Raw genomic sequence first — 27,082 nt, 5'->3', positions numbered from 1 at the left:
AAATACTTGTAATAGCAGCATATACCATTTAATTGTTGCTTCAGTTTTAAAAGGAAGCATAAAATAAATTATATGTTCATTATAATTTAACCGTATTATATATCATGTGGTAGATAATTTTTCTCACTGATTCTTAAAGTTTTAATTTGTCAAACTGTATTAATAATTCTTCACAGTATGTATGTCGTATTCGATAGTAAGTTTGCTTCCTTCCTTAGTGATGGAGTTTTATTTTTTTTGTAGTCATTCTATTTATGGAAGTATGGAACTTATGGAACATAACCAATCAATAATGAAAATGCAAGAATTTCGTTTGAGTTCATGCTTAATTTTCTCTCAAGTGTAGATTATTGTACTTGGACTTTCTGTTTCACTCTAGTAGTTTAGCACTTAAAATTTTTCCGTTAAATAAATGTAAGCCTTTTAAATTTAATATCAACTAGATTGACCTTGCAATCATCAAGGATGTACTAGAATACAAAGACACATTCTATTGTGTGAAATATCAGATATTTAATGTATCAAAGTTAAAGTTATATTTGAAAGTAATACGAATAAATGAGTATAAACTTAAATTTCATGTACATAAACAATAAGAAAGTTGTCGGGTGCACATATAATGCAAAAAATGATAAAAAAATCACATAAGCCAGCATGCTAGACCCAACTTGCGAGTTGCGACCATGGTTGTGAGGTGCGACAGGGGAGTAGTCCCAAGGTGGCACGACTATGTTGTACCTTTGTGTTTGATTGCTTTGTTTCATTGTTGATGTTTGTGAATAACTTATATTCATCAAATGTGTCTTATAACAAAAACAGTTTCTAGAGTGAATTTAAGAATTATTGGGAATAAATAATAAATCTCTTTATATCTCAAATGTGTGCTTGATTTGTTTTACCTTTCAAATGGCATTTGTGAAGGATCTTGCTTACAGTTTCTTTGAGTCAGAGAAATTCGTTGTAGTGGAACTTCAAAGGTGACAAAAGAAGATGAACAGTTTTTGCTAACTGCTTTGACTGTTGTCTATGTATATGACATCTACTCTAAAACCTATTGAAAGTGAAATCGAGACCGTAAAGCAAATGAGACCAAGGAACAAATATATCAGTTGTTAGAGAGTAAACCAACCCAATTGAATCTCAACCAAAGACGTTTGTGAACTCTGCGTATTGAGGATTGATCACATCATTTTCAGGCATCACCAAGTCTACCAACATCAGATACAATTATTGTAAAAATTGTCACCAGATGAGACCCTTAGTCTACTCTGCTCCTGTACACACGCACACATTAATGTTAGATTACCATAGAACGAGATGCCTTGCAAAGAAAACCATAGATTTCCAAGTGATGATAAAAATAGCCCAGTTTAACACGGATACACAACCATTGCCAATCTTTTGAGAAAACAAATCCAGCAAAATGCCCACAACACACTATACGACCATCATAAGAAAATCTACTAATCAAACCCTAATCACACTATTATCTAAAACATTTACATGTATATGTCAAAGCAAGATCACTGAAGACCTAGGTCAAAAGAACACTCCCCACCCCTTGGATTAAGCGCCGTCTCAGTATTAACCTGCCAACGAGAAAATACAGACTCGATCAATGTAAAAACCAGAAAGTGAATACGATGTATCATGTATGCAAATGGAAGAAGTGTTCAAAGCTAAAGAAAGGACACATACAGTGCTTGTAGTGCCGATATTCAGCTAATAAATGATATGACATTAATCTTGAGCAGCAGCATGACCCAAAGTCTATGACGCCTGCTTGGACTTTGACCGAGTCATAACTCTCTCCTGGATAATTTCCGGCTTCTCTAACTTAGCACTTGAAATATCCTCATCTTGTGGCTCTTTTAACTTGCTAGCTCCTTCCTCCTATGGGAAAAATAAGGTCACATGTAGATATTGAGCATAGATATATAATCAAGCTTCACATAAAAGCATTTTTACATAAATAATTATAGTGGATTCTCCATTGGAACATTGATTCAATGTTAGTTTTCTATTAGGAAATATTGCATGAAACTGGTTGAACTTTGGCACTTCGAAGTTTATTAGGTCGAACATCATCATCACATTTGTTGGAACAAACTATCTATAGTTGCATCCAACTGGTTACTTGATAAACAGGTAAAACTAATCCGTTTTGTTATTTTTTTTACATTTTTAATTTATAAGATTATAACTTCCTCCGTCCCATTATAGTTGGTAAAACTAAGCCAATGTGTTATTTTAATCATTTATATATTAAACTATGCACATCTATAAACTATAAAAAGTTAATATTAGACGATTCAAACAAGATTGTACTTTACTATATTTTTTCTTACATATTAGCCGCAATATATAAATAAATTTGAACAATGAATAGTGCCAATAACTATAATGTAGCAAGTATTTAAGAACAAAGGAAGTATAAATTTGGAACTAAAAAGTATATTAAACCCTCTTCCCCTCCGGCCAACCCCACCCCCCCCCCCCCTCCCCTCCTCTGATCCTCCGGCCCTAACCCTGGGTATTGTTGGAAAGTTGGTAGTGGAAGCTATGGGCAAGCTCCGAAAATGGACCCACTAAATCACCGGCTGAGTTCATATGACTGATTTTTGGACTATTCATGGCAGACCCAGTAAATGTTTCAACGGGTCAAACATTTGAACGAGCTAGATGCTTTCATTGGTGGTGTTGATTCTCTTGAAAGATTAAGATCATGCCAGACATTAATGGTGACTTGCCTATACATACTGCAGTGATGCATGATAAAGAAAGATTTAGCATTATATCTTGTGGAAAATTGTGAGAAGCTAGATACCCCAATATGGCAATGCATGAATAATAATGTAATAACACCCCTTTGGACTTGGGCGTTTGAAAAGTGTAGAGATAAGTTAATATGCAGTTATTTTCTAATTATTCATGGCATAAAGATTGTGATTATCGTTGGAAGAGGTGACTTGTAGCTGTGGAAAAGAGAAGTCAATGAGTCCAAGTTGTGGAAAATACTTGAAAGTTGGAGTATGCATAATCCGATTCCGAGTGGAGTGCTGAAAAACATAATCCAAGCTTTATCCGGAGCAAAGTCAAAGGGTGAATAATCAGAACCGAGTCCAACCCATTGCCATCCCTAATTCAATCAAGGGGAAGATTAAGGGGAGAGGGGAGAAAGAGGATTTGAAGATTAAGGGGAAATTATTTTTCTAATAAAGTAATACAATTCATTTGGAATAAAAAAAACAAATTAAATCTAAATTCAAAAATAAAAAATAAAATTAATTAATTAATTACTTTTAATCAAATTAAATATTAAATAAATAAATAAACAAATGAATAAAAAGTTAATTTTAAAGATATGTCACGTGAGCACTATAGCCACGACAGCACAATGGCTCCATGACTTTGCACATGAGTAAGTGACCTGATGTTTAGGTTAGGTCACCGACAGGTAAAACCGTAATAGCCTATTGGATGAAACTACTATGCAACGTTTATCCTAGCAAGTGTAATTGATAAAATTCGACCGAATACACTTGAAATGGATGTTTAAGCCTATCTCATGCAATTTTTCCTTTTTTCATTAATGTTTTAATAATATTAAATGGTTACTTATTGTTGGAGACTTGGAGTAATGTTATAAGTGTATAGTTTATACTTCCTTACTTTTAGTTGGTTGTCAATATTTATTATTGGGAAAATCCACATGGTAGCATCGAACTTTAATGAAATGTCAATGGTAGCACTTTTGTAAGATTTTTCCACATGGTAATATCCAATTTATACACTATCTAACTGTTGTAGCATTTTTCTGTTAAATTCTTATCAATTTCCGTTTAATTCACCATTTTAACGTTTGTACCCTTATTAAAGTGTTGGTTGTTGCCTTTATAATTTGCCTTTAACCATTTTTATGCTCTCAAATGTTTAATTTACCATTTGGACGTTTAATTCATCAACGCTCTCAAATGTTGTAACAAATTTGTTTTCATTCAAAATGACAAAAGGTGAATTAAACATTATGAAAACAAAATTGTTACAACTTTTAAGAGCGTATTTGAAAGCATAAAAATGGTTTAGGACAAATTATAAAGACAACAACCAACACTTAATAAGGGTAGAAACGTCAAAATGGTGAATTGAACGACAAGTATTCAACGGAAAATGCTACGGTAGTTAGATAGTGTATAAACTGGATGCTACCATGAGGAAAAATCTTACAAAACTGCTACCACTGGCGTTTCATGAAAGTTCGATGCTACCATGTGGAATTTTCCGTCATTATTTACTATTCTAAATTTTGTAAAGTTTGAAAACATTAACAATGTAGTTATTTCCTTTCTCTATTCTTTCGTAAGTTCAACATGGTATAGGTCTAACAAAAGAATGGGGGAGACAAGAGAGATACAAAAGAATTAGTGAGAGGAATAAAAAGAATGAAAATTTGACATTAATAATCCAACCTTTTACTCGTCTACCGTGAATAATCCCACTATTAAATTATTTTCTTACAATCCAACATTTGCCCTTAGTTTGATGTGAATAATCCAACCTTTGTCTTAGTTTGCTGGCAGCATTATTATCTATTATTAGTAATATGATATGTTGTGGGCAAATATATGGCAAAGATTAGATAATTAGAAAAACATCCAAAGGTTAACTTATTCACAACGGATTGGTGATAGGTGGGATTATCAATGTTAATTTTTCCAATGAAGAAACAAGTTGGGATGATTTTTTTAAATAATTCTTAATGTTTATAATTCCATCTATTAATTAACCATGAATAGTCCCAACTTTAAGGGGTATTTTCCTAGAGTAAGCTTGGGTAACCCGATAACTTATCATAGTAGGTAATTCAGCAAAAAATAAATTAAAATTAATGTAAAATTAGAAAAAAAATTAAAAAATTCTGAATAATTATAATTTTTTAAACATTTTTTAGACATTTTATTTTTATTTATCTTTTTTTTAAAAAAAAACTTGTTATAATAAGTCATTCGGTTACCGAGTTTACTCTTGGAAAATACCGTCCAAAGTTAGGATTATTCATGATTAATCAATCAATAGGTGGGATTATTATAGAAAAATCATGAAAAAGTTGGATTACTCTAGATAATTTTTCCATATTATTATTATTATTCAATGAGAATAGAAGTTAAAGCCAATAAGTAAAGTTAGCTAAACCTCTAAAAATGTTTTATGCAAATTGGTAAGAATTGCAAATTCAAAATTGATGAAGATTACAATGATGGTGTGAAGTGCACCATTAATAATTAGTAATAATGCGCATCACAAAGGTTAAAAATTAAGATATTTGAGAAGTCATCAACAAAAGGTAAAAGAAGATTTGTCATCAAGAATGAAAAAAGATTGGCAATGAAAAGTACATCTAGAATGGACCAAAGTACTCTATTAAAAATCTTTGCAATCTTCAAATCAAAGGGGAATGTTTGAGTACTAATTCTAAGTTAGTAGTTTTTCTAGACCATTAAATTAATGTTTTTAAGTTTTAAAAATACTTGTATATAGTAGTTATTGATTGTTAGTGGGTAATTTATACATTCTTATTTGAAGCTTAAGTTATTTTGTTATTTACCTCGCCTCAAATCATGGAAATTTAGGATCCATCTCAATTAATTTCAGTTATAATTAGAAAGTTATTCAAGTTCCACTGATTCCACCACCCTAATGACATTAAGGGGATTTTGATTACCAAAAAATTGAGCATGGTTTGCTCTAACACACAGCGCACCCCTAACAAGCAACAAATCAAAACAAGAGCAAAATCGATTTTTTAATTTAATTTTTTAGGATAAATTGCTTCTTTAAATATCGTAATTGGTAAGGGAGAGCTTTAAATAACTAGCAGAATTCTGTAGGGCTATCAGGTCTCTTTAGACACTTTTTGTCAAACATGTGGGTAAACAGGGCTATTTGTAGGGAAAAATCATACTAGAAAACATCTTAGTTCTTAAAAAGTAAAACCACTTCACCTTACTGATTCATATGACAGGTCGACTATTAGTAGTAGTACCCACTAAAAATTATAGAAACATGAGAAATAGTATATATAACTTCACGTGCCATGTAATTTTTTTAACATAAATGCTAAACAGAAAATGGGATAAAATGTGAAATCAAAACAGTTACAGATTAAAGAAAGATATGAGAAGAGAAAAAACGGTGTCTGAGGGGTTTGTAGGGTGTGTAGATAATTTGTTTTGAACGCCTTAATCGCTAAGTACTCTAAGATATCTCTGTGACTCTGTCATAACGATGACCACTCTTGTTGATTTGTACGGAAGAGCTGATTTGTCTTGAGGAACATAAGTATTATTTTGTCACATTGAAGAGCATTCATCCCAACACAACAATAATAAAGAAAAAACTAAGTAGACAATTTAAGCTCTTAATGGAAACAGAATTCATTGCATTCTCGGAAAAAAGGATCAAAGTGACAACACAATGTGCGCATCATGCATTTATGTGCACTAGAAGTGAAGACCACAAATCAAAAAAAGAATACCTCATCAATCCTTTTTTCATCTCCAACATCCTCCACTATGAGGACTTCCTCTATGAAAGTCTGCTTTTGAATGACACACCTAAAGGTTTCCTCTTCAGATTTCCCAAATTCACTTTGCTCGACCTGGTGTAGACATTTGCAGTTTGGTAAGCCTATGGATAATTATCAGAGTATGAAAAAACAAATTTTTTCCTTTACTTACACTTTGGGTTGACACACTGATTAGGTATTGATCATCTACATCACTTGCCTGCTTCAGTTCCACACTGTACACAAGAAGAAAAATGCTAAACATAATGGGCATAAACAATTAGGAGAAAGAAGCGCAAAAATTAAGTCTCACATCCTCTTTGTTTGAATATATAGTAGTTTAAAGGGCAAAGAGGAGATACCAATGGGGGGTGACATTTTGAAACCCATCAGAGGCATCCGTTACTTTCTGTAGCTTCCTCCTCTTTACTTTCTCATCATTCCGAAGTGCATCGGCAGTCTCAGAACCAGAAGATTGGTCAACTCTTCTTTTATGGCCAGCGCTAAATTCAGATGGTGTGGCAGAGCTTGTGCGCACATCCATTGTCGCTTCCAGATCTATAAAATCTTCATCAACTGAAGGAACTTCATGAATCACCTTCGGCTCTTCTACAGCAGTTCCAGCGTGCTGTTTGTTGAAAATTTCCAGTTCTGATCCGATAACACCATCTAAGCTCAGACACTCATTTTCCGATAGTTCCAACTGTCCTTCACCTCCAGGTTGCAAGGATGGTTCCAAGCGCTTCAAGGACACACTCTCTGGCAAAGGTTTAAACAACAACGAAGCACATTTTTTAAGCCAAGAAACAGAAGAGCTAGGTGAATCACTTCCTGTATCTTGTCTATCTTCTACAACAGTGACCTTCTGAGTTGGTTCCAAAGAAGGAATGTGTACACAGACTTCAGGAGTAGTCTCTGCACACATCTGCTTTGTTAGGGGGACTATAATTTTATCAGAGTCAATTTTCACATCCTCTAATCTTTTAAGCTGTTCAATTTGACAGTTAATCTTTTCCCTATCTGCATGCAACAGTTCCCTCTGTTCCTTTAGTTTAAATCTTTGCATCTGAAGCTCTTCGATTAAATTCTGTAACTCCGCCCATGCCTTGTCTCTCTCCTCACGATCCGATTTAATTTCCAGCTTCTCAGCCTCAAGCTTCTTTAATGCAATGGCAACATGTTCTTGTTCCTTCATCAGACCTTCCTTTAAGGAACTAATATACTGAAGTTCTCTCTTTTTCTCTTCCTCAAAGGATTTCTCCTTCTCTTTTGAGTAGCTTTCGATATCATCACGCCTTTTGTTGATGCAATCCTCCAATTCTCTTTTTCTACACTCAATCTCTAGCAAGAAATCTGCACGTTCTTGCTGAAATTTGGAAAACCACTCAGAATGCTCGTGTTGACACTCACTTCGGAACGCTTCTCGATCAAGGGCAAGTGATTCTAAATCATGTTTGTATTGCTCACGAAGAGCCTCTTTCTCCAAGTTCAAGCTATCACGTTCATCTTTGAGAAACTTGGAAATAGCAAGTCTTTCCCCAGCTATTCGTTCTTCTTCCCTTCGCAGTTCCTCCCTTTTCTCATCAATAACTTCCCATTCTGTCTCAAACTTCGCCTGTTCAACCTTCAATTTTTCAGCCTCAGCCTCAAGGTGCAATTTCTGAGCTCTTATTGTATCAATTTCCTCTTTCAATTTTGTTTCTAAAATCAGAAGTTCATTAGATTCACTTGTCATGAGCTCCAACCTTTTTTTTGCCTCAGCAATTTGCTTCTTCTCTTCTTCGAAACAAAGCAAAGACTTCTCTAAGTCAATCTTCACTTTATCAATTTCTTCCCTTTCTTTTTGCAAAGTGCTTTTCATTTGCTCAACCTCATTCTCAGACTTGTGGAGAAGGCTCTCCTTCTCTTTAACAGCCTTTAAATTCTCAGCTAAAACTTTACCCTTGTCTGCTATCACCCTAGCCTGCACCTCCAAATCTTGCTCCTTCTCTAATATATGGTCCTCTCGCTGTTTAAGATCCAACTCACTCAACTCCCAAGTCCTTTTCTTCGACTCGATATCTTCCTCTACAAGTTTTTGTTTTACCATCAGCTCAGCTTCAAATTCTTCTTTTCTGTGTCTTAAGGCATTTTCCTGTTCAGCTATATATTTTTGGACTTCACTCTGCGTCCAAAAAACATTCTCATTAACAAATATCGAATGAAATCTCATGATAAAAAGTTTCATACTAAATAAAATATAGATAGAAAAGCAACATACATGTTCCTTGCTTGCAATTTTTTCTTGTGAGACAAGCAAGTCTTTCTCTCTCTTATTCAACAGAATCTCCTTTTCAAAAACAGCCTGTCAGCAAAAATGGGGAAATCAGAGGTGTAAAGGTGTTTATGTATAAACAACATAGAGTAAAAGGGTAATACAAACAAACACACAAGAAAAAGGCAAAGGAACAAAAAAGGTATAGACCTTCTCTCTTTCAGAAAGTGAAACTGCATTTAGCTCCAAATTAGATTTTTGCTCCTTCAAAATTTTCCATTCAGAAGTAAGATTCACTTTCTGATCCTCAAGCTCTTTCTCATTCCTTCTCAGTGTTTGAGATTTGATAAGAAAATCAGCTTCTCTCTGATTTAGCAAAGCTTGACCATCAAGTACTTTGTTTTGTGCCTCACTCAAAACTTTCTGCCTTTCTATCAATGATTGTCTTTCTAACATAATTTCTTTCTCCTTAGCATCACAACTAAAAAAAAAATAACAAATTCAACAAAGCATTATCAACTCCCTGAAGAAACATACTTTAAGCAAACTTTGAACATTTGACAAGCGAACTCAGTAAATACCAAATGAAATTAAACTTCAAAGTTACAATTTTAAAAGCCAAGGCTTGATCGTCAAAGTTCAAAATTCCTCTAGTGGGCAAGGGAACATATTTTTTACTAGAACTACACTTGTCACCACTAGGAATGGTCATTGTTCGGAACTAATAGGGCCTAACCGGACCTAGATTTGAACCGTATTTTTTGCTAGACTCAAATCCAAGCACAGATCCATGGGGTCTAAAAACTTTGCACAATGATTCGAATCCATAGGATCTAGTTAGTCTTTGGTCTAGGATCCGAATTTGGGTCCCAAACAATTTTTATTTTTGTATATGAAATTTATCCAATTAATTTTTCAATAATGTCCCTTATTTTTTTGGGCTCAAAGATTTATGGTTATTTGGTTTTGGATCATAATGGACTGTAATAATATGACTTGTTAAATCATATGCACTTTATTTATATGAAGATGCACATGATGTTTGCTACCAAAGATTAATCAGAAATAACTTCTTTGTTAGTGTTATTGCGAACTCGACCTCTCAAACCTCACCTTCGGTGGGAGCCCCCAATTCCATTAGAGTAATGTAATGTAAAGTAGATTTTTTCCTAATGTTGATGCAATAGTTGAATCCATCACATCTTACAAATTTCATGTTACAAACAATATCAAATTCATCAAGCCTTTCAACCTTTTGATTTGACATAAAACACAAATTATAATAAGCAACATTCAAGGTACACACCTTCCAACTTTCAAGCTAAAAAACAAATCAAGTTTCAAAATACACAACCAAACAAAAAAATTTCAAATTAAATAATCACGTTTCAAATTAAACAAATAAATTCTATAGTAAATAAACAAGTTTAGTGCATGCACGAAAATGTTATCAAGTCAATGTAGAACATTGAACTAATATTAATTATCCAATTATTTATGTATTCAATAGTTCTACAATTGATCATAAACGTTCACCAAAAGACACATATTAAAAAAAATTGATCACTACATGGTATTAAGTAGTGAAATGAAATTAAGATCAAGCAATCAAGTATGAAAGCAATTTGCGATGAGTTTTTTTTCAAATCTAAGGGTTGAGTTTACATGGATTTGGGTCTACAAAACTTGGACTCGAACCCTAACCCGAACCCTAACTTAGAACTCATATTCCATAAGGGCAAAAAGGGCCAAAACACTCAAATTAGGATTGAATCTTAGGTCTAGACGCATGGGGCCAAGAATAGTACCCATCTCTAGCCACCACCCCAAAAAAGGAAAAGATGACAAGATATGCTTTGTTGTTCAACTGAAAAGAAACTCGAAACACTTTAGTTTTCCCTATAATGTTTTTACCTTTCAGCTTTTGAATTTTACAAAACAAAAAACTATTTGGTTTTGGTTTTGTACATGTTCCCAAACAAGTTCCAAAACATCGATAAAATTGACCGAAACGTAACATACAAGTACAACTAAAAGTAATAGAAATTACCAAGTGTTCATTTTGAAAGATTGAACCCATAATTAAAAATGTAGTTTCAGATTGAGTTTTAAGATATGCAAGGCACAACAAAGCTCATAAGGGTCCTAACGTCAAACTGCATGCTTGTCGTAGGCGAGGTGCACTTTTTTCTCAAAAGCTTATAAAACAAATTGAAAGCATATATGATATTAAAAACAATATATTGTAATACTATAATTGAATAAAAAAATAAAGTATTCATTATGATTGCACTAAGCCACTAATATTAAGTAAAATGGGAAAATAGGGTACTAAACCAACATTCTGAAGCATTATACTATGTTTAATTGTTATCAATAAGATATCAAAGATAACAACCCAAAAGATTGGAGTCAACTATATGAATTGATCCCAATTTATTCTTCTTCTCCATTCATTTTGATTTCCCACACGTCCTCCGAGTCATCTTTTCCTCACCTTCTTTTAAGTCTCCCACGCTCCAACTTTCTATCTTCTTCATTGGTTCGCTAATACTCCGTCTTTACAGATGCTCAAACTATCTTAAACGATTCTCTTTCACCTTTTCTCAAATATTTGCAACTCCTAAACCCTTTCTTTAATCAACATTTCAAATTTTATCCCTCGAAGTATGCTTACTCATCCAAAGAAGCATTCGTATTTTTGGTACTCCCATGTATTTAAAATATCCACTTCATGTACTTTTGTCTTACTCCGACATATTTGAAATCTTATAACTCCAAGTCTTGTCTCCATCTTTCTAACTTAGCATTTACCCCTTACATGGTCTCATCTAGCAAAAGGTCCAAAACAATGTCATCTACAAGCATTCAACAAGACATGTCTCCTTGAATCTATTGAGTTATTACATCTAGGACCACAACAAAAGAGAAGGGCTAAGGGTCGAACCATGATGAAGGCTAATTGTGATTGGAAAATCCCATGTTGCCATTTTAAATGTCCTAATATTCGTCTTTACTTCTCAATATATATTTTGCACTGTATTTATACATTTCTTGGGAATACCTTCATTGTCATTGGCAACCAAAGTAATTCTTTTGGTATCTTGTCGAGTTGTCCCAACCTCAGTTTATTATTACGAAGCTAGCTTCAACAAGAAAGGAAAATCTATAAACTAGGGAGTACGAAGTATAGTAATTATGGTTAACAATTCATGGTTGAGCGAGATTATTTTTTGGGGTTTCCACAAATTGAATGGAATAGAAAAGTCATAAATCATCATTTACGCACATTGTTGGATCTTATATGAGATATTAATTCACCACCCATTGCCAAAAACAAGACGCATTGATATAAGAACAAAGGCAAGAAAATCATTTTATTCAAGACATATCAAGCATCATGAAAATGGGCATAAGACAGTTTGAGAGAGACGAAACTCATGGAGAAAGAACTCGAGAGAGAAAAGTTTATAAGCGTCAAAAACAAAACATCCAAAACAAGTGATTTTATGTTTTTATCTACAACTTGAGAAAATTGCAAATATAGACTTTTAAAAGGTATTGCGGAACACGTTTAGGTTCCAATTTAGGAGAAAAAATGAAAATCATAAAACCTGCAATGAAAATGAACAAGGATGTAGAGTTGAGAATAACTTTACTAGATGTCTCACCTTAAAATAAAAGTTCATTGCAAAGCTCTAATGTCAAATAATAAACAAAGTTCTAGTATGTCTTAATAAATTAAAATCAATCAACTAAAACCATACTCCAACCATTTTTGAAAGTTGAAACTACTAACAACACAGCAATGGAGTTGTGCAATACATTCAAAGTGTTAAATCAAATTTGATATGCACTAAATTAGGAATGAAAAACAAGAAATTGAAGATATCAGCACATATAATACAATTTTTCTAGATAAAGTATAAACCCTAAGTCTAGATTGAGGATTATAGAACTAGAAATGACATTGAGCTAAGGAATCAAGCTAAGACAAAAAAAATTAAGAGAAAGAAGATGCAACTTCAATTATGAAAGATACATACTCAACATGAATCCTCTTAATCACGACAAGGTGTGTTCTCAATCACTCCTTTTAAGTAAGACTAATATTTGAGCTGTTCATATCAGCCTCAACCCATTTGACCTAGACACGACTCAACCTAATGCCAAAAAGACATTTACATAGAATCAAATTGAATTTGACATGTTAAATAAGCAAAACATCTCTATTTTCAATGGTCATAAGAGTTATAATTCTTTAGTTTCTTATTATAATAAATTCTTCTCACTTTGTACCACTTAATTACACCTTTTCATGGTGGTGTAAATATTAATTTGTAGTTGATGAATAGGCGAATAAGACAGATAAAAAATGGATTAAATAGAAAAAAGGAATGTGATTAAAAGAGAGAATAAATTTGTGGATGAGATTCAAAGAAAATTGTGGATGAAATAAAAGAGAATTGAGGATGAAATAAAAGAGAACTTAGCGGCTAATATCGAAAGAGAAAAGGATGAAAAGTAAGTGCAACTACAAATAAAAATAGAGTGCATACTATATGGGAAGGAGTATTAAAATGGCTCATTGAATCATGTGCATTAATTATTTATTTGAAGTTGCATATGACACAAACAAGAAGTAAAATAACCTCTTTGTAAATGCTTGTGTACGTCTAACTTCCCCAAACACGGCCTAAGTGGAAGTCGTTTTATGACATTGGGGCTACAAAATAGAATGCTAGTGAAGCAAATAAAAAACCCTGGATGCACCCATTTGAAACTTTAGACCCAAAATTGAACACCTCTTAAAAAGTATCCTAAAGTCCCAGTAATGATTACCAAAACTTAAAAATTAGAGACCAGATGCTTTAGACTAGAACAGGGAAGTAAATTAATAAATATTACTCCTCTAAGATTAATGTAAAAGATCAGAAAAACGTACTCAGACTTGAAAGATGCCATTCGACGACGAAGATCATCTTCACGGGCTTCCACTTCCTGAAGTTTTCTTTCAGCAGCACATTTACTTCTCCTTGCTTCATCTCGCAACGATTCAGCAGAGCGAAGTTTCGCCTCAGCCTCAATAAACTTCCCCTGAGCAGCTTCAATCATAGTATGTGCTTCACTAATTTTACACTCTGCTGTAACTTTCACCTCAGCACACTCAGTACGCATTTCATGCAAGGCTTTTTCAAGCTGTCAGAAACAATTTTAGTCCTTAGTACAAATGCTGTGAACACTAAAATATAGACACTAAACAATAAGGATGTAATCCGGTAAAAAAAAAGTAGGTTACTGGGGGTTAAACTTACATTTACCACGCATTCCTTTTCTACACCTAAGGCCTTCTTGAGGTTATCTTCTCGCTTTCTCGCTTCAGCTAAAGCTGATGTCAATGCCGCTTGGTCACGCATATGTTTTACTTCAATAGATTCAACAGATAATCTAGATTCCTCGTACTTGGAAGCGTAATCCTTCCTTTCCAAAATAAGAAGCCCCATGTTGTGTTGAAGCTCATAAATCTACAAAGAGTCAGTCAAATTACACCATCTAGAATAATAATACCACCAGCATTGTGTTAAAACTCATAAATTTACAAGGAATCACACATATTAGGTCATCTAAAGATATAATAATGTCATCAGACATTTAACACAATGCCAGAAGCCACCATATAGTACCAAGGACCTAGTCAAGTAGTTCTCCGTGACTAAATTACACTAAATTTTCATTTAATTTTTCATCATTTAGTACCCATGACCAAGCAGTCCATATTAAAAGCATTTACTCCATAGAAAATCCTATGGAAATAGCAAAATAGTCGGAAACGGCATCCAATCACCAGCAAAAATGAAACTCAAGATGCATAAAATAAAAAACGAGATTGCATAACTTAACCAAAACCATTTATATCTAGTTAATACAATCTAATTGCAACATGCGTAACATTTTTTTCTTCAAAAAAATTCATTTTTAACAATTGGAGCATAATCAAGATCCAATCACACAAATAACACCAAATTACGCGTGGAAACCAACTTCAAGAATCACAATTATCATGAAACAGAATAATCACTCACTAAAAAATCAAAAATAAACTGAAAAAATCAAAAAAAAATTGTCACAAACCTCAGCTTCAAGCTTCGCAATATAAGCTATAAGTGCAGCTTTATCTCTCCGACGAATAGAATCTTCGTCAAAACCGGCATCACGAAGACGTTTCCAGATCCCGTCATCGGAGAAAGGAGTACAACCGTTAGTTGACGGAGTACTAGAAACATCTAGAATCCTTGATCCTGGAGTTATGTTTATCGGCCTAAGCGTTGTAGGAGTAGCCGGAATCCGAGGACTCGCCATGGATTTACTCAAAGAAGAAAAAAACGCGAAACCCTAAAAGAAAAAAAGATTCCTTCAATTCAACTGTCACTTTTATGTGTTTTTTTCCTTTCTTGAAGATGATGATAATTGAACAGATACAAGGAGAGAGAAAGAAAGGAATTGGTTTACTACTTTTGCTTTAGCGAAGCACAAGTATTTTACTGTTGGAAGTGAAGAGAATAAGACGGCGTCGTATTAAGGATTACTGGTAATTTTTACTTTTATTTTTTTGTTACCCCGCCTTTTGGAACGTGTTTAGTGGTGGGAGTTGAATTTTTAAAATTTAAAATGATGATTTAGTGGTTAATTATAAGTATTTTGACTAAACTGACTGAGATATGTTCAATTTTCTGTATTTAATTATGTTCATTTATGGAAGCTTTCTTGATTGCTGATGGAAGGTGTCTTCATTTTCTAAAAGATGATCCTTGACCAAATCATCTTCATATATTCCTGAAAAATACTTTTTCCGTCTTTTAAAGAAATTCTCATTATTCTCATTATTCATTATAAAATGTTTTATTTGTTGTTCTTATAATTTCTATTTATATCACAAATTTTAGATAAAAATAACTTTACTTATCCCATTTTAATATTTCAACAATGCTTATGGTTCTCATATATCTCTCACTAACTTATTTTTAACATTTTTATATATCTTATGGTCTTCACATGTTTCTCATAAACTTTATAAAAATAATTTTTTATTAGTTGTGGTTCCCATATTTTCTATTAACCTACTTTAAAATAATTTTAATATTTATAATCTTTATTTTTCCTTCATCAAATTTACAATTCAATAAAATAATATCTTCACTGTCTAAAATATTTTATTTTTCTTAATTCATGTGAACATTTTTTTATGGGACTTCATTAAGGAACGGAAAGATTATTTTTTCTTTTCCACCCAATTTGTCATATTTTTTTCTTTTAGTTTGTTTCAATAAATTTATCACAATCTATTTTCGGACATGTCTTCTCTCTTTTTACTCTTTGTATTATCTATTGTTTCTAAACTAACTTAATTTATGGCGCAAATGCATGAAATATCTTAATTTTTAATTATTATTATTAGTTTTTTAAAGTAAACCAAATTGATATTATATTTCAATATACATCCATAACAGAGAATATTTTTATATTATTATGAAAAATATATTGCTTAATATTAATTAAATGAGAGCAATATATTTGCTGATTTTGTTGAATATTTATCCTTTTACCCCTAAGATATTTTATGAGAGAATAAAAACTTAACTGTGACAAATGCCATTGAAATTAATCGCTTCAATGTATTGTGTTGAAGATACTCCATTACTTTAACCCAATATATTCAATTTTTAATCTTCGTGTATTTAACACTACAATTAAATATTAATTCTTAAAATAGATGTTTTGAGCCTTGGAATTGATGGGCATATAAAATTTTTTCATACAAGTTGTACGGTAGGGCGACTGCATACAAGATTTTGTAAACCTTGTATCTCTTAGTCTTATATATAGGAAAATTTGAAAAAAATAAGATTTTTTAATAACTTTATTCAAAAAATAAGCTTTGACCAAACTTTATTCTCAAAATAAGTGTCTTTGGTGCCAAAGCTAGGCTTGGTATGTAATCGTTGTTACTAATAGTGAGTATAAATAAATGGTCAAAATTTTAGTCAAGGCTTATGTCGCTGTTACTAACAGCAACTTAATGTTTGACTGGTCAACTGGTCAAGTCGCTGTTAGTAACAGCGATCAAATGCGTCCCTAAATACAGCAGTTTCTTCCTCCTTCCTCATTTCACTCGACATTGTATCAGCGTAATCTCCCTTTTCTTTCCACCATTAAAATCAATTTTAATCCTTCAATTAATCTCATCAAATTCTAAGCTTTCACTACTAATTAGTTCTGTCATCTTCCTACATTCATTTAAGGTACTAGTTTTTTGTATTTTTTTTCTTTTTTCGAAAAATTAGGGTCACAAATTCTTAATCAACTTTCACATAAATGCAGGTTCATAAACTTGCAATTTACTAGTTCTTGTTGATCTACAGCTTATTGAGGTACTTTTTTATTATAAATTTTTTAGTTCTTGTTGTTTTTAAAATGTATGTCATTTATAGTGGTCATATAATATCAAACTCTATGAATATGTCAAATGTACTTGTTATTTGCCATGATCTTCATAATGAGGTTGTTTGTTCATGAATTTAATGTAAAGAATGTTTGAATGCAAACCCTAAATTTGAGATTAATGTAGAGAATGTTTGAATGCAAACCCTAAATTTTATCATTGTTGTTATATATGTATATATTTATGAACTTGATGGTGATGTTGATTTTGTACGTATTGTTGTAGAAATGGCTTCATTTCATGTGACTGTTGTATGTTTTTGGAATGGTTCAATTCGATCAAGTAGTAGCAATGTTTAGTATGTTGGTGGAAGACGTAAACTCTTTGCATGCAACTTAGACATGGACTTGAATGAATTTAAATATCTTATAGAGCTGCTAGCCCAAGGTGCGCCAATCGAGGCTGTAGACGGATTACATGTCGTGGTTCCTCTCCATCACTCGTCGATGGATGACACAACGAGGTATCATCGCGGCCGCCTAGTACGCTCCCGCAGCACCGACGATACACAGTTTGTAAGTATTCTTCAACGTTGATTATTATCTATAAAACTTACATATTATACATTTCATTAATACTTCAGGCTAATGCAGGCACAGGGCATTGCAGCTGTCATCAGCTCCACCCAGGAGGAGCCTGTACGGGAGATTGCCCAAGGTATACTCTTAGGGACACAGTTTCAACACTTCATTCCAGAAGTCGCTATGCCTAACACCACTATGGACAAGCAAGGGTCATCTCCTCATCATGCCGACGTTCATCTTGAGGAGGTAGACTTAATGTGCCCCGACTATGGTGCCGGATCCTCACAGGGTGCTGGATCATCCCAGTATCAATCACCTCCCCTACCCGAGCGTCATGCGACGGCCTCTTACTATCGTAGGAGGCGTCGTAAACCGTCACGGTTAGACAGGGTACAGGAGGAGGATTAGCATTAGTATACTGTTTGTATATATTGAACATTAGTAACATTTTGTATGTATTGAACATTTGTACATATTGAATATTTGTAACATTTGGATTTTGTGTATAATTTGTAATATATATGTAGATGTATATATTTTTATCGTATTATCACATGTTTATTATGAATGAAAATGATGTTAATTACTCAGAGTTTTCGGCGATGAATCATTCCGCCAAAAATTAAGTATGAATTTAATCAAAATCAAATAGACAATCATATTCAAATAGGGAAAATGCTCTCAAAAATTCAACTCAATTTCATTCATGTTCAACGAATCCATATCAATTATATAGTTCATTCGTTAAGTTAAACCACCGGCTAGCAACAAAATGACGGCCAGGATCAACGTCGCTCCAATCTGTATTAATCTCAACTTCATAATCATAATCACAAAACTCTTCAACAGAATGCTCCTGTGACATCTATGGAACACATATGATATAATAACATAAGTAAACATTCAAAAATAATATTAACATTTATAAATTGAGAATAATACTAAAATAATATTTTATGTTACCTTAAAAATTGATTAACTAGAATAAGAATGAAGAGTTTGGATACAATGAAGTAGGGAAATGATGGAGTTATTTATAGAACATAATAACAACGGCTATTTTTCAATTTTACAACGACTAGTTTAAATCATACAAAAAAGTCAATAAAGGTCAAAATTTTAGTCAAGCCTGAAGTCGTTGTTAGTAACAGCAACATTAAGGTTTGACTATGTCAACCTTTAAGTCGCTATTACTAACAGCGACTTCAGGCTTGACTAAAATTTTGACCATTTCTTTTAATTCGCTGTTAGTAAAAGCGAGAATACACCAAGCCTAGCTTTGGAGCCAAGGACGCTTATTTTGGGAATAAAATTTAAACGAAGCTTGTTTTTTTGAATAAAATTGTTAAACAATCTTATTTTTTTTCAAATTTTCTGTATTTAGAGGGTTAAAGAATTAATGTTGAGTTGAAAGTTCAAACCCATTATCGCATATTTAGTCTCTCATAAAAGTAAAGGGTGAAGCGTCATCTTTTCCATACTAGCATAGTGAGATCAATTCGATATACGTGAACTAGAGCTGTTCAATGGGTCATGTCGAGTTAAAATTTAAATGGACCGGGTCGAGAAGGGCCATGTCAAATGTTAAATGGGTCAGACCGGATCAAAGTCCGTTTAAATACAACCTACTTTGACTAATTTTCTAAAAGTTCATAAAATTGTTTTTTTTATTATACTTTATGGGCCGGTGGGTCAATTCAACTATGTATATAACATCATATAAAAATATAAAAAAAGTGGTAAAATATTTTTTGCAACCAATTCGCATAATTATCTGACCTGACCCGTTCCAACACTTTAGGCAAAGGTCCGTTAATAACCCAACCCGCTAGCTAAAATGTTAACCAAGCTATTGTAATTCCTTAACTCTAAACTACAAGCCAAATTCTATGTTGCCAAATTTCTGAGTTTTATTATTGAAGCTGCTACCACATATCCTCACTAGATAGAAGCAATAAGTACAACAATTCTAATTATTATTAGTAAACTTGCTATGAAGTATCAATTTCTCATCACTGATATCATTCTCGGCGTGTTATGAGTGATTTCATTTGCTTCATTTCTAACTTACGGTGGTGTCTTACCGTGTCAGACGCCAAGGTGAAATGAAGAAAGTGGCGTTTTTAAGGGTCGGTTACTTACTCTACATACTGAAAGCCGAGCCCCTGTCTTTGTGTTTGTTGTAATCATTGATCCAACCCCGAATCAACTGGATCTCAGATGTCCGCTGTTTTATCAGCCAATCAGGATCTTCCGGAGTTGATGCTCGCAAATCTAGGTGATGAGCTCCTGCATAACAATTGTAATACAATAAGTAAAACCAATTACATATAACCGAATCAAGTAACGGCCGTATTCTTGTAGACAGAAATTGGAAGTTACAAAGTTCCCAGACAGAACACACTAACATGTTACTGAATCATAAGTCACAAGAGTTGAAAATAATCAATTAGAATTCATGGTGTAAAAACAGTGTCATATCGCACTGCGTCAGCCGCATTGTAAAGGTTTTTAAAAACAAAAAATTGATATTTCCCGCGTTTTAAAGGTGTAAAAAAAAAGCGTTTTGGCCGTATCAACGGATATCTTTTGGTTTCGACTGATATTTAGGCGTTATGAAAAACGCATCACTCCCATTACAGCATCACCATTTTGTTACCGCAATCGTGACCATTACCACATTTTTACTCTATGAATCAGAAGACAAAGGAAATATGCTACCTTCTTCAGTAACCAGAGCAACTAGAGTTTCTGATACATTCTGCAGAACACTGCAAGCAAGTTCAGAATGGTCTTTATTAGATGGAAAGTCGACGAGAATAATACTTTGGCGTAATGGTCAAGATGAAGTTACCTGCCACCACTCCAAGGATCCAATAATCCACTAGAAAAAATTATGTTACTCCCACTTGTTTTCCAGGTATTTTTAAAATCCTTCATTGTGCAGATAACAGGAATCAATCAAGACTCAATACAGATTGAATCAAAAGTACTATGCAGCCATGGACATAATACAGATTGAATCAAATGACTTGAAATGAGTATTTGAAGCATTTCTAAAGCAGTGCAGGAAGATTTTGTTATTCATGAAAGCAGAAACTGAAAGTTAGGTGACAGTTGTAAGAGTACAAAACATAGATCATATTTCGATACCTCCTTGAATTTTCTCTGCTGTTTTAGTGACAATTATATACATTAAGGATGATGTTTATAGATGGTAGATGCAACTAACAGAGTAATGCTAAACAACATTTCAAGACATGGTAGCTAAGATACAAAGTCATTAATCATCATCATCATCATACCTAGTGTATCCCGCTTATGGAGCTAAGGTACAAAGTACATACTAGCAATTATACGTAATGCAAAAACATTGTGTGGTGAAGTATCCCGCCCTCAAGTCATCTTCATTCTTCCTTGTCCTCTTTTTAAGTTCCACGAGTTCCAAATTTTTATCTTCCTTGCCGATTCGTTAATACCCCGTTAACCATAGTTGCATACCCAAACCATCTTAAACGATTATCTTTCATCTTTTCCTCAATATTTGCGACTCCTAAGTCTTTTTTATATCTTTGTTTTGAATGTTATCCCTCAAGATATGCCCATTCAATCCACCGAAGTACTAGTTAAAAAACTAGCAAAATCACAGCTAGGTGCTCACACACTATCAAAACATCTTACTTAAGTTACAAAAATCCTAATCAAAACATGCATAGCTTAGCATGCAAAATAACCAACTTTTTCCTGCCAAATACTGTTAAACTAATCCCTCCAAAGCACTATCACAAACTGCAGAAAAACATTTTAGCAGAAGAAGGGTGTAACAAATGAAGACACTACACACCATTACAGGCATTACACATGCTTCACTAATACATACATAGAAAAAAAAAGAGCTGTTCAGAGTAACTAAGAAATCAATAAGCATCTTACGTGTCCACCAAACTCGGTGGTTATCCATCTGCCTCGTGGCTTTACTCCATATGATCTCAAACAACGTTCTTGTTCATAGGTGTAATTGAATTGAAATAACGGAAACATGCTCTTATTGGGGTCACTAGACATTGTCATTACCATCTCAGTACACGCCTACATAGCAGGAAACGATTGATCATTAGATATACTGAAAGCACATCATGCCAAAATAATTTTTAGTTGACCAAGTAAATGATTTTACTGCATTAGCTTGTTTTCTCTATTATTCTGAGTTACCATAAATTTTTAATGTAAAAGAGGATTGGACACAGCACCTGCCATTGCCAACCACTCATCCCATGAGGATCATCATCCAGTTTAAAGCACTCTACAGTCCCACTGTAGTTATAATAAACACTAACTCCATAAAATATCCGATCCAGAATACTGGTACCATCCGCAGCACTGTCCATTCTTCTGCAGACCTAAAATGCAAAAATTGACAGTGAATTACAATATTGAATACTACACGCATGGAAGGAATAATGAGGGTGGTAAATTTTTCTCTCAAGAAACACCAAAACCATAATAAAGATTATGGGCTGAAGTCTTTGTTTTTATTAATGAGAAAAGACATAAAGTGCAAAGCAATGAGCAGAGCTACTGGTCACATTTTGCAGAAAGTTTCTCAGAATCAGATGTGTTACTGATGATGAACGGCAGCAACACTTGTCCTAAGCACACATTTCATTAGTCCAAACTAGCCAGTGGTGCTTCCGAAGTAATTTCTGCGTTCTAAAATACTCGCTACATAACGATTATTGACACTATTCATTATTCAAGCTTATTTTAGATATATACAATCTAATATATAAATGATGAAAAAAACACATTGGATTGTGTAAAAAGTCAAATTTAGCAAGTATAGTGGAACAGAGGAAGTATAAAAAATATGCCAGTTAAGCAAACAACAAAAATCTGGGTAAATACAATTAGTTCGCAGGACCAAAACCCAAGTTGAAGGAACAACATACATTCCACAAATATATCCATATGACCAAAACCAGTTCTCGTAAAGAAACATTTATTTCTAGTGAAAACCTTATATTATAACAGCATATACTCCTCTGTCCTCTTTTTGCTCCCTAACCCGCAAAAACTCACTCCAAAATTTGCGCTTGTGTGTGTGGGGTGTGTCGGGGAAGAAGGGGGGAGGGGGGATTCATGAGTACGCATTTAAGCCGAAATTATTTAAACACAACAGTGGTCTGGATGTCCATAAAGGAAACGTAAAACTCCAAAGACATTCAGCATTAGATTAGCTTTCATAGAGCTTCAAACTTTTCTGCCCTCAAAAACAAAAATTACCTGGCTTACCAACAACAAACTTCTCGAAGTCTGATAACAAACAGCTGTAACAATGGATTGATATGTAAGAGATACCGTTTCTAAACTGGTGAGGAAAGGAGAGAGGGAGAGAGAGCATGCAGCAGACTAACCTCTCTGATAGGATGTCCCGGCAAAGGCATCAAGAAGTCTGAAGGGTATGGGTAGTCAACCATGGCTAAGTAACTATAAGCTGATGATAACCAGTCGGAAAGATCTTGAGTAGTCTTCAATTCCCTATCTCAATTTAACATTGACGATCGATGAGCAAAGAGCAAATATCACATTAGGACAATTAAAGATCAAAGCCATTCTGATACATACCCGCAAAGATGGAATGTTTTGGCGAGCTGGCTTAGGCCATCTACATTCTCACCAACAGATTCTAGTTCATCCCATGACTCCTTTATTGTATTGAAACAGCTAATGCTTTCACGCTACAAGGAGGGTAGTGTCAGAAAAATGAAAATAGATTCATTTTATCCGTAACTAAGAATTGAAAAAGGAAAAGGCTACAGACTCTAAAATCATTGGAGACTATGTTATAAAATGTCTCAGGCGGCACGATATCTTCAAATTGAAGTATTGGTGCTGAGGATGCAAGTGCGCCAGCCGTGAGATGAGGATACTTGAGCCTCATCCATGCAGCTAACACTGTTCCATACATTTACAGATATAAGCAAAAGCTATAATTGCCCGGCTTGCATACATTTTTTCCTACACTAAAAGTATGTCTATTCAAAATATAAGTAAAATTGGAACAATTAATGAAAATTGGCACAGAAAAAGGGATCAGTATTATACTTCCACCATATGATCCACCAAATAATACAACAGGACAATCCTCAGCAGATAAATTACGCTTCAATTCCCTGAGCAATACAGCATAATCGGCAATCGCCTGTTCTGCTGTAAGATATGCCAATGTGGTGTTATCTTTGTAGGCTTCCTCTTTGCTTCCATAAGGCATTGATTCTCCATAATAACGATGCTGCCACAACAATAGGCCAGGAATCATTTGTATTGATCATAAAAGATTCACAAACCATAACATGTACATGAGCTACATGACCATGAAAACTACTAGGAATCAACAGCTACAAGCCTACAACCCAAGTAATTCCATATAAAATATATTGGTCTCTAGTAAAACAGATTAACAAGCCTTCACTGATCAGATTTTTCATTCTGGGAACAAATTTAATGATTCAAAATAATAATTTATATTTCAGCAATAGAAATTTATCTAAGTTGTATTACGATTAGCACACCTATGCCAAAGACAATATGCAAGTATGCAACAAGGAGACCATGAGTTCAATTGAAAAATTAATAATTCCTCATAATACGTCATTACCAGGTTGAACTAAATTCAATTTACACCTACAAAGATTTCAGACAAAAGTTTATATAACGATTTCCCAAGTTTAATTAACACCTACAATCAATTCCAAGGAGTTCAACAAGTTCATATATTACTTCGTATAGTTCTTTACACTATATTTGGATAACAATTTTGGAGAGAAAAGAAAAAGAGGGAAGGAGTAGGGAAGGAAGGGAAGAAAAATAGAAGGAAAATAGCTCTTATTTGTATAGGAGAGAATTGAAAGAAAAAGAAAGGGAGATGAAAGTTATTCCTTCAAATCTTTCCAACTTTAGAGAGATTGGAATCTTCACAAAAAGTATTCATCAAATCCTTCCAATTTTCTCCCCTCCAAATTCCTTCCCTCTCATTTTTGCTATCCAAACAAGAGATTCTTTCTCCCTCCAAATCCCTCCCTTTCCTTTCCCTCTATTTCCTTTCATCAAAACACACTCTTAAACCCAAGAACTCCTTTCATTCCAAAACAAATTTTGTTTAAGGTAATGCACAATTGCACAAAGTACTATAAACTATGTTGCTAATTTAACAAGAGGAGGTCATCTGCATAGGATATGAAATGCCCCTCATCCAAATCTAGCTGTTGATATTGATAGTTAACTTGTAGCTGAAAAGGTATGACAATAATACAGATAAGGGAATAATCAATGGAGTCCACACTTGAAGGACTATGTGTTTCCATTTTTTTTGGAATAAGTGGATACATGTTTACAATGTAATTCAAAACAGGAGATTTTTCACTTCCTAATAAGGATCCTCTCTAACTCTATTTTCCATCTTTTCATATAAGTATAAAAAGAAACAACAGCATCAAATTGCTGCCAATAAGAAGATGTGCATATCAATATCCAAGACTCATTGAACTTAATAAAGAGATTGTTTCTTGTTAACTTTGGATGCAAAATAGCCTCTATTTTCCCATTAATGCATATTCAATCAAAATAGAAAACCCAAACATATTTACACCCATATGCATACATGACATCTTGAATGGCAGAGAGTATCGCGAACGTATTATAAAGATTTATGAATTTATAACGACCTTAATACAAGCCACATTGACCAAGAAATCCGTTTTGCAACCGTGAGTCTGATCGTTACCGTATTTTTAAGACTATGGTAGGGACTAAAAAACCCAAATCCAAATCGATTATATTTTCAAGCAAAAAAACATATTTGCAAAAAGACAATAAATGCATCTATACTACAGACCATTACAAGTACACTACAAACTTTCTTTTAGGTCACATGGTAGGCTAGAAGAGCGGACGGGGTCAATGAGAATTAAATTCATGCCTCCTGTAGAGGTGCGGGGAATATGTTACTTGACGCCACTAACACAAGACCCGAATCTCAAAAGTACAGTACATACTTAGAAAAGAATAAAACAAGCTAAAATTCCCAAATTAATACAAAACAGAAAGAGAGAAAAGTGGGATTACCTCAGGAAAGAGAATCATGGCACCAAATTGAGGCGCAATTTCCCAAAGAAATCCAGAATTGGAAGCAAACCACTCAATATCCCCTTCGTTACCGCAATACATAAAGATTAGTCCTCTACGCTTTGCTCCAACCCAGTTATCAGTATTGATAAGATATCTTTGTGAGAAACTTCCATAATCATGGAAACTAAAGTGATCAAGACGTTGATTGAAGTACTGAATTTGATACTTGTATGGTAATTTGTGTGGCTTTTTAGCAAATTTGCCCAACAAAAGGGGAGCTGATTCAGAAATGGAAAAGAGATGGAGTATGAGAAGAAGGGTGACCGCCATGAAAGGAACCGTGAAAGTTGCCATTTTTGGTGTTGGGGAAGAATGGTGGAGTTTTTACCAGGGTCAATTTGTAAAACAAATGGACATGGTGGAAGTCCATGTCAAATTAAGATAGAAGAAGCGTTAAGCAACCTTAAGTTCTTGGTACTCTTAGATTTTGGGTTTTGAATGGAGAGATACGTTTGAACTTGATTTTGCTATTTTGTTGGTCTAATTTGAATTTGTCGACTTACTATTTTGAAATACTGATAATATAAAAAATGATTTACAAATTACATTTTAAAATTTTAAATTTTTACGAATTACATTCACTAAAGTATTAAAGTCTGTAACATTTAGGTTAAATTACAGAATTACTTAATATTTCGACCACCAAAATTTTCGGGATTTTGTGACTTTAGTAGCTATAATACACAAAAGATAAAACATTAAAATTGTAATTCGTAAAAATGTAAGATTTTAAGACTGTAATTCGCATATTATTCTAATTCTAATATCAACTAAAACACTAATTCTACTATTTATTTTACCTTTTTAATTTTCAACCTATAGGTAATTCAATAAAGCCTAAAGGACATAATAAATTAACAATATCTATAATATCCCTTTAAAATATCACAAATTCTTGTGAGAGACCATCTCATTAAGGATACGGTAAGTAAGCATTAAGAATAATATAAGTAGACATTAAGAATACGGTAAATAGGAATTAATTTTTAATGGGCTGAGTTTGAAATATATCTCTCAAAAAAACAGTGTCTCAAAGGACTAGCCGTTAGAAT

General features: G+C 33.6%; 2 protein-coding genes across 4 annotated transcripts; both read right to left on the bottom strand.

Moving 5' to 3' along the window:
• Window positions 1-1,322: 1,322 nt before the first annotated feature.
• Window positions 1,323-15,452, bottom strand: LOC130807368 (protein CROWDED NUCLEI 4). 2 transcript variants are annotated; one of them, XM_057672555.1, is made up of 10 exons: window positions 14,952-15,452; window positions 14,135-14,344; window positions 13,765-14,018; window positions 9,030-9,300; window positions 8,826-8,909; window positions 6,928-8,729; window positions 6,738-6,801; window positions 6,536-6,658; window positions 1,699-1,893; window positions 1,323-1,589 (listed from the first exon to the last, which is right to left on the bottom strand). In XM_057672555.1, the coding sequence occupies exons 1-9, from the start codon at window positions 15,177-15,179 to the stop codon at window positions 1,771-1,773; spliced, it is 3,159 nt and encodes a 1,052-aa protein (XP_057528538.1). In that variant the 5' UTR covers window positions 15,180-15,452; the 3' UTR covers window positions 1,323-1,589; window positions 1,699-1,770. The 2 variants fall into 2 exon arrangements, with proteins under 2 accessions (XP_057528538.1, XP_057528537.1); XM_057672554.1 differs by lacking the exons at window positions 1,323-1,589; window positions 1,699-1,893 and adding an exon at window positions 2,510-3,139 and having other exon boundaries at window positions 14,952-15,355.
• Window positions 15,453-18,504: 3,052 nt separating this feature from the next.
• LOC130807367 (uncharacterized) lies at window positions 18,505-26,521 on the bottom strand. 2 transcript variants are annotated; one of them, XM_057672553.1, is made up of 11 exons: window positions 25,968-26,515; window positions 23,949-24,135; window positions 23,665-23,798; window positions 23,469-23,581; window positions 23,258-23,381; window positions 22,094-22,243; window positions 21,777-21,932; window positions 20,698-20,777; window positions 20,565-20,614; window positions 19,986-20,132; window positions 18,505-18,708 (listed from the first exon to the last, which is right to left on the bottom strand). In XM_057672553.1, exons 1-10 carry the CDS (start codon window positions 26,322-26,324, stop codon window positions 19,987-19,989), a joined length of 1,497 nt encoding a protein of 498 aa, XP_057528536.1. In that variant the 5' UTR covers window positions 26,325-26,515; the 3' UTR covers window positions 18,505-18,708; window position 19,986. The 2 variants fall into 2 exon arrangements, with proteins under 2 accessions (XP_057528536.1, XP_057528535.1); XM_057672552.1 differs by lacking the exon at window positions 18,505-18,708 and having other exon boundaries at window positions 19,550-20,132; window positions 25,968-26,521.
• Between the last annotated feature and the right edge of the window lie 561 nt (window positions 26,522-27,082).

This window comes from Amaranthus tricolor, chromosome 3 (genome assembly GCF_026212465.1).
Source record: "Amaranthus tricolor cultivar Red isolate AtriRed21 chromosome 3, ASM2621246v1, whole genome shotgun sequence".
NCBI lineage: Eukaryota > Viridiplantae > Streptophyta > Magnoliopsida > Caryophyllales > Amaranthaceae > Amaranthus > Amaranthus tricolor.
The sequence above is the reverse complement of the archived record's forward strand: the minus strand, read 5'-3'. Positions and strand labels throughout refer to the sequence as shown.

What these genes read in the sequence shown, in the direction of transcription:
- LOC130807368 (XM_057672554.1), bottom strand. Translation starts at nt 15,179, where the DNA reads ATGGCGAGTCCTCGGATTCCGGCTACTCCTACAACGCTTAGGCCGATA. An exon ending in AAAAGGAATGCGTGGTAAAT is followed by an intron (nt 14,019 to 14,134) that starts GTAAGTTTAACC and finishes TGTTTCTGACAG; the next exon opens with CTTGAAAAAGCCTTGCATGA. An exon ending in CAAAATGTCACCCCCCATTG is followed by an intron (nt 6,802 to 6,927) that starts GTATCTCCTCTT and finishes TCTTGTGTACAG; the next exon opens with TGTGGAACTGAAGCAGGCAA.
- LOC130807367 (XM_057672552.1), bottom strand. Translation starts at nt 26,324, where the DNA reads ATGGCAACTTTCACGGTTCCTTTCATGGCGGTCACCCTTCTTCTCATA. An exon ending in CCATGATTCTCTTTCCTGAG is followed by an intron (nt 24,136 to 25,967) that starts GTAATCCCACTT and finishes TTGTTGTGGCAG; the next exon opens with CATCGTTATTATGGAGAATC. An exon ending in TGGTGGATCATATGGTGGAA is followed by an intron (nt 23,799 to 23,948) that starts GTATAATACTGA and finishes TGTATGGAACAG; the next exon opens with TGTTAGCTGCATGGATGAGG.